The sequence below is a fragment of the Solanum verrucosum genome, unplaced genomic scaffold, assembly GCF_900185275.1.
Source record: "Solanum verrucosum unplaced genomic scaffold, falcon-dt-bn FXZP01000038.1, whole genome shotgun sequence".
NCBI lineage: Eukaryota > Viridiplantae > Streptophyta > Magnoliopsida > Solanales > Solanaceae > Solanum > Solanum verrucosum.
In genome coordinates, this window is record NW_026020564.1 from 5,092,886 (window position 1) to 5,106,357 (window position 13,472).

The 13,472-nt window shown below is 33.4% G+C and overlaps 1 protein-coding gene across 1 annotated transcript; it reads right to left on the reverse strand.

The window, feature by feature from the left end:
• Positions 1–3,119: 3,119 nt before the first annotated feature.
• On the reverse strand, positions 3,120–8,849 carry LOC125810288 (uncharacterized). The gene is made up of 9 exons (XM_049489796.1): positions 8,474–8,849; positions 7,050–7,096; positions 6,609–6,711; positions 6,279–6,365; positions 5,263–5,346; positions 4,217–4,270; positions 3,459–3,539; positions 3,331–3,376; positions 3,120–3,245 (listed from the first exon to the last, which is right to left on the reverse strand). The coding sequence occupies exons 1-9, from the start codon at positions 8,771–8,773 to the stop codon at positions 3,190–3,192; spliced, it is 858 nt and encodes a 285-aa protein (XP_049345753.1). The 5' UTR covers positions 8,774–8,849; the 3' UTR covers positions 3,120–3,189.
• Positions 8,850–13,472: the final 4,623 nt, after the last annotated feature.

Genomic DNA, 13,472 nt, shown 5'->3' on the forward strand with positions numbered 1-13,472 from the left:
CTGCTATTTCTTGTGTACTGATGTGTTGACTTTCTAGTTTCAATCCACACATGTTGATGAGCTTTGTATATTCGAGTAATTCAATAGTTCACAATCTTTTAGCCTCCTTTTATCAAACCCAGATATCTTTGTCGTCTTTCTCGAGCCACAGGGTTTCTAGTGTGTCTATCTTGTGTAGGTGAGTTTGATTAATGTCAGTCTTTGAATGATGGGTCACTAATAATGTGCACAAACTGGCCTTGACACTAGGGGTGTACAAGTCATACCGTAAAGTCAAATCGAACCGATGAATCGAAAAAAAAAACTGATTTGTGGTTTTGTTTGGTTGGTTTGGCGGTTGAAAAAAAAAAACCGACCACTCTTGGTTTGGTTTGGTATTAAAAGAAAAAAACTCAAACCGAACCCAAACCAAACCGACATAATATATATATATATATATATATATATATATATATATATATATATATATATTAATTAATTTTATTTATAGATAAAAAATATTATTTATAATCTACTTTGTTAATATATTTTTAGTTAGTTTATAGTTTTCAATGTTTATATATTTTATTTCAAATTCGGGCTTGTAAAATTTTGTAAATATTATATATATAATTTTATTTTATTTATAGATAAAAAATGTTATTTATAATCTACTTTGTTAATATATTTTTAGTTAGTTTATAGTTTTCAATGTTTATATATTTTATTTCAAATTTGGGCTTGTAAAATTTGTAAATATTTTATTTTGTATTAAGATCCGAAGTTACAATTATGGGTGTGTTTGTATGAAAGAAAATGTTTTCCAATTTTCTCATGTTTGGTTGGGTTAAATGTTTTGGAAAATATTTTCCAAATCAACTCATTTTCTTCAAATTTAAGGAAAATGACTTCCCTTCAAAACTTAAGGAAAACATTTTCCAAACCTCTCTTCCAACTTCAAACTACAATTACTTTTTTGTTAAAAAAATCAATTTATTTTGTCCCTACCCTCAAACCAGCCCCCCAACCAACCCCCCCCCCCCCCCCCCAAAAGAAAAAAAAATTTTAAAACTTGTTTTTAAATTCAATTTTTTTTACCCACCCTTACCCCTACCCCTACCCCCACCCTCCCAAAAAAATATTAAAAATTATTTTTAAAAGATATTTCTAATTTCAATTTTTTATTTTTTACCCCCATCCACTACCCTCGCCCCCCCCCCCTCAATTTTTTTTATTGTTTTTAAGAAATATTTTCAACTTCAATTTTTTATTTTTTCACCCCTACACTCTATCTCCCCCCCTCCAACCCACCCACCCCCTACTTGCCAACCCTACCCCAAAAAAAAATAATTCAAGTTTGTTTTTAAAAAATATTTTCAATTTCAAAATTTCATTTTTCACCCTACCTTGACCCCCCCCCCCCCACGCACCTCCTACCCAGCCCCCACCCACCCCACTCCTACAAGCCCCCCCCCCCCCTCCCAAAAAAAATAATTTAAGTTTGTTTTTAAAAAATATTTTCAACTTCAAATTTTTATTTTTTCACCCTACCCTTGACCCCCCCCCACCCACCTCCTACCCAGCCCCCCTACCAGCCCCCACCCCAAAAAAAAAATTGAAGTTTGTTTTTAAAAATATTTTTCAATTTCAAAATTTCATTTTTTCACCCCTACCCTCGACCCGCCACCCACCCACACCCCTACCAGCCCCCCACCCCCCAAAAAAAAAAAAATTAAGTTTGTTTTTAAAAAATATTTTCAATTTCAAAATTTCATTTTTTCACCCCTACCCTCGACCCCCCACCTACCCACCCCCTACCAGCCCCCCCCCCCCCAAAAAAAAAAAAATTAACTTTGTTTTTAAAAAATATTTTCAATTTCAAAAATTATTTTCTATCCTAGTAAAAATAAAAGATATTTCTCAAAAAAAAAAAATCATTCATAAATCAACCACTAAAAATCTTTTCCGGAAAATATTTTCTACTCACCAACCAAACATGAGAAAAGAAGTAAAAAATCAACTTGTTTTCCAGGAAAACATTTTCTAGGAAAACATTTTCCATGGAAAACATTTTCCTTCATACCAAACACACCCTATATTGTTATAGTTTTTCAAATTCGAAGTTAACAATTTACTTTGTAAATATTTCGTTTTGTATTCAGTTTGACTGTATTCTTTAATCTTATTAATTTAACATAATGAACGTTGATATTTCAAAAAATATATTTTGTACTCATGTGAATTTTACTGTTTTAACGAAAACTTCTATTCATTTAACATTTCTTAAGTTTAGCTTATCACACAGGTAAGTGAAAATATATTTGATCACATTTTCAAACATCGTATAGTTGTAAAAAACCAAAAAATAGAAAAAAATCCGAAAGAACCGACTAAAACCGAAACCAAAAAAACCGACTTTGCATCGTTTGATTTGGTTTTTAGATTTAATAAACCGACATAACTGGTTTAGGTTTTTTTTAATGAAAACCCAAACCAAACCGACCTATGTACACCCCTACTTGACACCACTGTTTTAAGAATGATCACTTTGCATATCGATGAACATGCTGCAATCTTGGCCATCTTTTTTCATTTAAGGGTTTCCTATTCAAGAAGGGCATAACCGCATGAATAAGCTCACACTGACTCATCAATTGTGTCAGTTTTAAGTACAAGTATCATACCTTCTTGCTCAAAATCGTTCGAGTTTCCTGCGAATATAGTTACCTCATTGTTGTAGCATTTGGTCTTCGAACTTTGGCTCGAGGCATATAGCTAATGCATCAAATTGTCAACAAAAGGCTTGTATATCAAGTAAAATATACACTTCTTACCCTAATGGAGCCATAAGGCTCACAAGATGGCATTACAAACTATGCAGGCCAACAAAATTGTTCCAAATGAAATTGATAACTTGTAGCATTTACAAACTTCCATCAATTCTTGAATAGTAAGCAAACTATTGCAAGCAATTTCTGAATATTACTAGTATATTATATCAACCACATTTTCAAAAATTACAATTGTACAGGTAAATAAGAGCAGGTCTCATACAAGTTACTACCATGTGGGATTATAATTTCCATCATTCTATATTATTTTCCTATGGGTTCAACAATGTACAGTGCAGACTGAAAAAATTATCAATATATTCATGTGGCACAGTGGACCATCTCTATATACCCAGGAGTCACAAGATATTTTCACAATCTACAATGTTGTGTTGGAAATTAGCCGTACTTCATACAGATCATTCTCTCCCTTTACTGCAAGCACAACGTTACGAAGATTAGTCCAAACAAGTCTGATTTCAAAGTCACATAAATAAGGTCAACAATGTTTAGAACTAACCAATTTCAGACGATATTCCAGGTCCAAAGAAAGACGTAAATTTTGCCTATCAAGAATTAAGCGGATTAGAATATTAGTTGTGAAGCTATATGGATGAGATGGATGTATTTACAGTATCGTTGTTTTACCTGTCTTTTTTCGAAATCTGATAACTGCAGAGCTTTTGCCTCAAAGACCAGCACTAGACAGTATTTACCATCCTCAGTCACCTGAAACATAGAAATTACCAAATGAAATCAGCAGCTGAAATAAAAATCAGAAGAAAATGAAAATAAGCTTGACAAATGACGATACTCAATAAGCATAAGGCTATTTGCAAACAACAGAATTATTGAAGTTTTGGTTATGTGATATCCTTTCAGGACAGTGATGAAAATCCACAAATTTTTTAGTGAAAGCCGAATAAGAACAGTGACGTGTGGATTAGGTGCACATGAGGAGTTTGAAGGCTGCCATTGACAAAAGCGCAGTATTTACGTGGAAAAAGGTAAAGGAGTGCACTGAGTATCAAACTGTGGACCGGTTGGTCCTTGGAGATTTCTCGGTTATAAAAAGGTACAACTGAATATAACTGTCAAGATCCAAATAGTGGAATGGTAGGATCCACCGAGACTTCATATATAATTTAGGTGGGAGGATAATTTATTAAATTTAGAAATTTAAAGTCTAACTTGGGACAAAAGCTATGTCGCTCACACTCTTCAAAAATACTGCCAGGTGTGTGTCGGATCCTCCGAAAGCTATGTATTTTTGAAGGATTTGACACGGGAACGACAACATTTTTGGAGGGTCCGAGTAACATTGGATAAAAGAACTACTCAGCATATCATTTCATAAGAGGAAGCAAATCACTGATTAGAAACATAATCAAGTTCAAGGAGCATACTTCTTCTCGAATATTTTGTAAGATTGGAGCACTTCTACGTGGTATTCCTCCACCCTGCAACGAAAAAGAGAGAAGAAAAGGAGAAGTCAGAAATTTTTATCAAGAGATAGACTTGATGTTTAAGACCGACAGTCAACATATTGAATATTTTGAACACATGTTACAAGTTTTAGATAAACTGATTTTGTTCTTGTTGCCAAAGCTATTTTGTGTCTATTCCACTAAAAAAGTACATCACTGTCAGAATTGGGGCATAAATCTGGCAATATGTGAGGCTGATATGAAGCTGCTACATGGAAGACAAAACTCATTGAACCAACGAACGAAAAATGAAGAGGATCATGCGACGAAGTTTGAGGATGAACTTTTCATGAATTTACTCATTTTATAGGTATTGAGTCAATCTTTAACCCATCTGAACAACATTCCTGAAAATTGATCACAACCTAGTGTCATCTTTTCTCCAAGTTTTATTAATTAATGAACTTGCACGAGTGTGTATTTGCCTGCTAACAATTTAAGCTTAAAATTGCGAGAAGGCTTCTTAGAGACCCAAATCAATCACTTCCACCATATGGAAAAAAGTTGCTAAAGAATCTTTCGAAAGGAGAAAGCATGTTGCTGCAGTTTCTGGATTTAGCAGATTCTTAGAAATGAAAAATATATAAAGAACAGGGTATCCGTTCTTGCTAAAATAAAAATAGCTTCGCTGCTCAACCTATGATGAAAACTGCTTAGTTATGTAAACAACTATTAGAATGCAAAACATATTTAATTATAACATTTACCATGGTGCATGCATAATTTTCCCCTATAGGCGAAGCCCATGAGAATGATGAGTTTTGCGGTGGAGATACAATGTCAACTTAAAGACTTCTTTTTGCTAGGAGTATTATCCATTGAGTTCTGAAGCTCACCTCATTCAAAAACTCAAGTAATTAAAAAGGGGGACATATCATGTTTATTTGTTATATTTTCACCAGAAATTCATCAGTGTTTGCTTCTTATTATAATCAGTTTCTAAACACAACGATAAGGGAAATTACCAGTCCAAATTGGAAAATACGCTTCAATGCCTCATCCAAATGCTGCTCATCCCCATAACGGTATCTTATCACATCGCTCCTGACCTTATAGAAAGAAAATCCTATTACTAGTTAGTCAGTAAACTGAAGAATGATCCATCCTGAATATGAAATAACTAAAATGAAATCTGGGAGTACAATCAAAAGGAAGTATTAGTAGAAAATCATCAATAGTAGGAAACAATTGTGTTTTGTCTTCATTTTATCTTAGTAGAAGAACCGTATCAGGAATTGTAGCAGTTTGACTTAACCTAGCAACAAGCTACTCACAGTATATTAAAATGAATGTCTAAGTTTGTGGTTCATAGTCATCAAGATAAGAATAGCACATATATACTCCCCATATCCCAATTTATGTGGCACACTTTCCTTTTTAGTTTGTCCCAAAAAGAATGTCCCATTACTATAATAGAAACAACTTAATTTAAAATTTCTCCTTTTACCCTTAATGAAATGATTTATAGCCACACAAATGGTCAAGGAATGTTTTCGACCACAAACTTCAAAAGTTTTCCTTTCTTTCTTAAACTTTGTGTCAAGTCAAACAGTGTCACATAAATTGGGATGGAAAGAGTAGCATTTAGTGTTAGTTCAGGGAACATAAAAGACCACTGTTACTTTGGCCTTTTGGTAATAGAAAAGAGGACAAAAATTGTATTAGCCTATTAGGAGGAGTAAAGGTGGACAAGAAATAATTTTTATTAACAGCAGTAAGGTGGACTTCAGAAATCATGGTGTAGCCTAAGGTTTGATAAATAGTATTTTACAGGATGTTAAAAACTATTTTTGGGCTGCTGGAAAAGGAAAGGGGGATTTTTAACTTCAGAAGGGACTATTATCTTTGACTTTTGCCTATCACAAACTTTTGGCTGAATGCTAAAATACACCCCTTCCCAAAACAGTTAGCGCTTCTTGGTATGCATTAACGTGCTTTAGGAAAGGCATCAAGGTGACAGGAGGGTTTCAGAAGAACATACCTGCTTAAGGACTGGAGTGGCACATTTTTCCCTTAGTAGTTCAGCATCTGCATACGTCACGCATGGCACAGGTTTGAGCTCTGCATACTGAAAAGTAAAAGGGAGTAAGTTATCCAATGAAACTGATCTCCCCACCAGGATCATCAAGGTGGCGGATTAAAGGTGTGTCCACATGTTCATGCATGACAGCAGAAATATTTGCTTCAGTGAATTAAACAACACTAGACAGAACATACTTCGAAACATGGATCCAATAATTCATTACTGAGATCCTATGCCTTATTAACTTCATACAAGCAAGTTGGTCAAGAAGAGGAGAGCTAAGATCACCTTAAGAGCCATGCCAATTATTGCAAGTGGGAAACCATATGTCAACATAATTGCAGACCACTCGGAACCTGGAAGGATGTTAAAATATGCCCCAAAACCATACCTGTCGAGTGTAATGAACAACAGAAGAGTCAAGGTAGACTTAAGGTCAAATTAAATGTGTCAAAAATGAGAGAGCAAGAAAGGAATTTATATATTTTTTTTAAAACTGAGAAAGCAAGAAAGGAAATGTGACCTCCAATAATCTCTTTTGTTTGCTATGAAACTAAAAGGGGAGAGAAAAAAAAGAAGTGTGGGGCTCAGAAGAATCAAAAGGACAGGACAAATATGAAAGCCTATATACGAATGTACAAAATTAGAGCCCTTAATTGAAGTATTTCTTTGTCAATTTAGACAACAGAAAGTCAATATTATAAAGTATGATGAATTAATTATACTCACGAGAGAAGTGAAACACCAAGACCAAGTCCAATAACACCAAAAGAAACCTGCACATTAGAGCAAGTTCAGAGAACAATTGATAATTCCTTCATGACCAGTAGATTTGAGAACATTGATGGTCAAATTTCTCACTAGATCAAGAAAATTCCAGTATTGTAGGACCCAAATAAATTGATATAGGATAAAAATGCAATCTTTCTTGATGTAAAAGCAAAGAAAAGTCCAAGTTAGATGGGTTTTAAACTCTAAGTTGTGCATTATAGTAAGGAAAAACACATAATGAAAAGAAGAAAATAGTTCACATTAGTGCAACGAAAATCTCCATAAACATACATAAATGATGTAACGTAAAGGAACTGAAAAGACTACAGTTCAAATATATATTATCAGTCAAGGTCAAAAATCATCTTTTCCGATAACCATGGTGTCCGGTATGGTTACAGGACTGGCTGCCAAGGATAGAACAAATGGGAAGACATCATCTAGTGTTTTATTTCTGGTGGGATTAGAACTTGAGACCTCATGGTGCTCAACCCACTTTATGAACCACTAGGCTACACCCTTGGGTGCAGTTCAAAACTCATCTTATTTGAATGCAAAAGTAAAGTTTTACTTTTCTCACTCGAAATCCAGTGACTAGTTCTTTTGCACTAAATATCTAACTACCTATTCTCCTACTCACTGACATATTCCTCTATAATGTTTTCTTTGCACTTACTATACTCCCTCCATTTCATTTTATATGACATGTACTACTGCATTGAGTTTCAGATTTTAAAATATTACCACCAAACTAGTTACTATTAGTTTGATAGAGAAAACATTGACAGAACTTAATATTTGAAGACTGAATCATTGAAAGTTGAATAAAACATTATTAGTAGGAATAGTATCAAACATTTTGGAACCTCTCATTATAGTAAGTGTTAGATACATCGAAAAAGATGGAGTATTATTGTGCCAAATATAAAATTATTCAAGAAAGAGCCTCATAAATTAATTTGATTTGCAGAAATTACAATAACAACAATAACTATGTCTCAATTCCAAATAAGTTAGGGCATCATCAATGGCCATAACTTCCCGTACAGAGGTCAGATTGACGAACAGTTTGCAGCATTACAAACTAGACTCAAAAGGGCTTTCATTTGATAGGTAAGCCCATAGAACTTAAACTCATAATAACCATTGGTCTTTATTTTTTCTCTTATAAATTGAACTTACGCCTAGCTAGGCGGACATTAGTTCTTTAAGAACGTAGGGCATAACTTGTGGATATTATGATGCGAAAATATAAACTTATATCCAACAAAAAAAAGCTATTTGGGCAAATATGCAAATGACCCCATAATCATTCCTCTACAAATGAACCAATTTCTTTCCAATTCTCTTCAATGAAAGAAATTAAATCAAAATAAAAGTACCTTAGCAAGTGAAAACTCTTCATCGGGAACAATAGCCTTGTCGGAGGAAGTTATAGCAGACGTCGGCTGAGACGAATCAGCAGCTTTAGTAACAACCTTAAGTCGAAGACGATACTGGGTTTTCGCCAAAATTGAATCTTGATTACTGAAACTAGTCAATTTGTGCACAAGTGGTGGCAATGTAAGAGGTAATGAAGGTCGAATTTGGGCATGAATTTGAGTGTTATTGAAGACGGCAAAACTCTGAGAACAGAAAAGAGTTCCTCCAGCTCCTCCCATGGCTGCTACTGTTTTCACCATTTTCGGTAGGATTTGGAATTGGAGGAGAACAAGAGGCTGTAGTGCAGATACAGGGGAGAGGAGAAGCAAAGCGCCAAATGTTTGAGAAAAATTGGATGATGATGATGTGGCATTATATCTACTTCAAGTTTTTTTTTTTCCTTTTTCAAATAGTAAATATTTTTAGAATCTCAAATTTAATTTTTGGGGGCAATACGCTTTGTTTTATTTCGATTTTGATCGTTGTGTTATTTAAATTTAAGCACATTAGACTTTCGAGTGTCTTTCATGGACATTATTCGAGTCTTAGCTATATGTACATGTTTTTGATCGCCTTAGTGCATGTCATATGTATACTTTTAACCTTCAAACAACTTCATAAAATCTCCTCAAAAGGCATATACAACAAAGTTCCATGAAGGTTATATGGAGATGCTTGAAGGTTAAAGATGTACAAATGACATATACTAAGGTGATAAAATAACATGTACGAGGGAGTCAAATAACGATATTAAGAGGAAACTTAAAGCATTTTTCGATTGTGATGGGATCACATTTTATTTGTCTTGGTGATGGATTCATAGATATGGCATTCAAGGTGGATGACGAGATTCACGGTGGAATTAACTCTAAGCTAGAGGTTTGGAGACAGATCCTAAAGTCATCTAAATGGTTGAGGTTGAACAGAACCAAAACATAATATTTGGAGTAAAATTCAATGATATAAAACATGAGGGTGACATGAAAGTGAAGCTTAACACACAACACACAAGTATATCAAAAGAGAAGAGGTCTCACAAGTTCGTGTATAAACTATATAAAATTGTATGAAATATGCATATAATTATATAAAATTTGAGTCGAATAAATCAACAATTGAAACAAAACTTGATACAATGCATAATGAAAATCTTCTACTATGAATGAAAAAAGTAAATTGATTAAAAACAATTAGATTTTTCATCTACATTTTCATCATATAATCCATGATCTTTTTTTTTAAGAAAACTTGAAACCTATATGTTGATACACTTCACTTTAATGATGAATTAATTTAGAGAAACATATGATGCTACAATTTTGGAGATACATTCACTAGATTTGTGTGAAAAGAGAGATTTTGATTGATTTGTATGAAAAAAAAGATTTTAAAATAAGAGAAAATGATGAAATTAAATGAGTAATCGATGAAAATTGATTTCAAAATAATATTCCTACATTTTAGCCATAAAGATGACACACCACATATTCCAAATATATTATATTTTATAAATTTTTACTATGTGTTGTAAATACGAATTTCATTTTCTATATTTAGTAATATAGAGTCTTATTTTTATATGCAATGTGTTTTTTCTATTTTTTTTTTAAAATATCATATATTTGAGCCTATTTGCGCGCAACTAAACTAATCTTAAAACAAGTAATTTTTTTTTTAATCTAATGTTTTAATTTTTGTTAAAATTCCAATACATTAATAAGATTTAAAAAAAACCTCTCATCAACCCCCAAATGGAATAATTCACAAATAAACAAAAACCTTTCACTTACCTCTTTCATGGCAAAATCATCTTCAAAGAGTGCAAATTTTTCCAACCCAAAAATGGAATCCAAGAGAGACAAAGCAAATCAACACCCAAAATGGATGAAACCCACAATCCATTCTCAATTTTTATCAACTTCAATGCAATAATCTTGAAGAGTTACTGGTGAAATCCCTGCTGCAGCTCAGGTGTGTTTCAACATTTTGTCTTGCTTTAATCTGTGGTCAACAATTTATTAAGACCCATCTTAGCTTATTAGGTAAAAACGAGGACTACAGCCACCATAAGCTTATGTTGAGTTGTTAAAAGAACAATCTTTTGGGTTGTTCTGTTAGGTATTTACTTTGTGGGTCTGTTGTTAACAAATCTTTAGAGATTCTGGGTTATGTCAATGGATTGATTTGTCTTGACAATGGGGCAAAATAATTGTTTTTATGGAACCCAACCATTATAAGTATAAGAAATTGCCTGATTCTAGACCTAGGTTGAAGAATACCAACAGTTTCATATATGGTTTTGGATTTGGTGAGTTAAATGATGATTATAAGGTTGTATATATACACACTAGTCTCTCGGCATGTGCATTGCACGTGGTTATCAAGTCATGTAGTCAAAATGATTGGACATCGCTTTGACGTTGGATTGTAAATATTTTTGTAAAATAATGTTTTTGTGAATGGTCAATGTTGATTGTTGAATTGTGACTTGTTTGCCGAAGTTAAGATAACTGGATATCTTCTGAACCTATCTCCTCATGCAGAATGAGATTTTAATAGGGTCTGTAAGATAAATAATTCTCTTCATTCTCTTTACTGCATTGTACAAGTTCAGCCCTTGCACTAGAGATCTCCTTGCTAGCCACATTAAATTTTGATTACAATACCATATTAAGCACAAATATCTATCCGTTAAATGCATCATATGAACATCAGCAACATTCTAGCTTTTAGTTGTTCTACTCTAGGATCAGAACAAGTATTAGGTCCTATTATGATATGAACTTTTATGGTAGAGAGGCGAGTCCATAATCTCCAAGTTTCAAAGTATGTGGTTGGTCCCAAGGATTGGGCATAGACAGATTTCTTGATCATTACAAAATAATGATATGAACTTATGATGTATATTGAGGTTTAAACATGATCTGCGTCATCTAAAAAACAAAACAGTATGTTATTGCTGGTTTTCCTAGGCACTTTCAGTTAAAAAGAAAGATTTACATGCACTCAAAGGTATGGTCTAGAGGTCAATGAAATGGATTGTGAACTATGAGGTCTTAGGTTCAAATCCTAGCCGAGGAAAAAGCCACTTACCTGGTGGTGCTTGTGCTGGTGGGAGGTAACCATAAACTGTGAAATTAGTTGAGGTGCGCAAGCTGGCTGGACTCCATGGTTATTAAGAAATGAAAGAAAGATTGGCAAATAGGAAGGGTTTACTTGAGATAAATAAAATTTTCCATGGTTCACTTGTATTTTTGCTATGGTTCTTGGACTACAATTGAAGTAGAAGAAGATAATGTCAATGAGACTATTTGCCTTTTCTGTATACTTATTCTGGCTGTTTTACTAATGTTTTTAGCTGTGGATGTGTCATATATTCTTCTTGAGGTATGGTACTTATTGATTGTCTCATTTTTTTCTTTTCTCTTTATGGCACGTACCGGATGTAGGAAGTGTCACTCCGTCAACTATTGGGTCAAGAAGATCATCACACTATTGTAACAATGAAGATCAAGTGAGTGCTAATTAGTAGTCATTTTTAGTAGCAACGATGATTTTATTTGGGTATTCTTGTTGAACGAATTTTTGAATTTTTTTTATATTTGATGAAGTTACTTTGGAGTAATTATGTTCTATACAGTAATATTTTGCTATTTCATAAAGCTAATATACCAATAGGCTGAGTGCCTAGTGACTAATTTTATCATTCAAAATCAAAGCTATCCCTTACATCATGGATGAAATAAGAACTGGCCAAAAGTAAATAGGCTACTTCCATCCTTAGTTATAACATGGAAAACAATGGAATAACGTGATGCTAAGCTTTAAAAAAAAACTGAAAAATGTACAAACTAAGCAAAATGAATTGTTAGTAAGAATCCTTCAACTCTCATATTTGAAATGCTTGCAAGCAGTACTCCTGAAGCAATAAGTGTGATGTTAGAAATAAGTGTGCTATGGTTTCTGTCCACATCATCAATAGGTAAATTGAACTTCCATGCCCTCCACATGCATAATGAGATATTAATAGGCAAATCCTTCTCCATAATGAAATTATAGATCTCCTTCTATTTCATCTCTATGCATTATGTACTCTCATGCACCTTTTATTACGTATTCTCTCGACATGTAGGTTTAGTTCTATTATTTTTTGATATTTATTCATTTAAAACCAGAATAAGTCAAATCTTACAACAACAACATACCCAGTGAAATCCCACTAGGTGGGGTCTGGGGAGGGTAGAGTGTACGCATACCTCACCACTACCACGTGGAGGTAGAAAGGTTGTTTCCGAAAGACAATGCAAAATCATAGAAATTAATAAGAAAAGCAGTGTAAAATCTACAAGAAAAGAACCATAACAACAAGAAAATAGTGTGATAATCGCAACACAATAAACCACATATGGCCATAACTACAAGGGTACAACTAATACTATGATAGTCACTAGTCACTACCAAGCCTAGGGCTGCGTATCGGTCGGTTCGGTTCGGTTTTGAATAGGTTTGACTTATTGGTTATCGGTTTGTAGAGATGTTAAACCGTTATAGAACCATTAATATATTGACTTATTGGTTATTGATTGTTATCGGTTTAACCGTTAAGATTTGACATAAAAATAATCATTGAAAATCACTTAGAAACAAGGTGACAAACAAAATGAACCATGCACACAAGTTCATAAGTTACATCTTGCTCAAAAGCAAACACTTTTATATTGTAGAATAACCAAGAGTTTGAGACAACCAAAAATAAAAGTAGGAAACCAAACTCTAAGTCAAGGACTTTATATACAAAATAGTATAAATATAATTATTTAATTCACTATCGGGTTATCGGTTAACCCATTAAAGAAAACACCTCAAACTGTTAAGAACCGATAACCCGATAACAAAAAATTTAAAACCGTTATCAAAACCGCTAAACTAATAACTCATTAGTGATAAACCAATAGCTTT

Bases quoted from the DNA above. Each gene is read 5' to 3' on its own strand.
- LOC125810288 (XM_049489796.1), bottom strand. From the start codon at position 8,773: ATGGTGAAAACAGTAGCAGCCATGGGAGGAGCTGGAGGAACTCTTTTC. The intron at 7,097-8,473 runs GTACTTTTATTT...TCTAATGTGCAG, and splicing joins AAGAGTTTTCACTTGCTAAG to GTTTCTTTTGGTGTTATTGG. The intron at 3,377-3,458 runs GTAAAACAACGA...AATTCTTGATAG, and splicing joins CAGATTTCGAAAAAAGACAG to GCAAAATTTACGTCTTTCTT.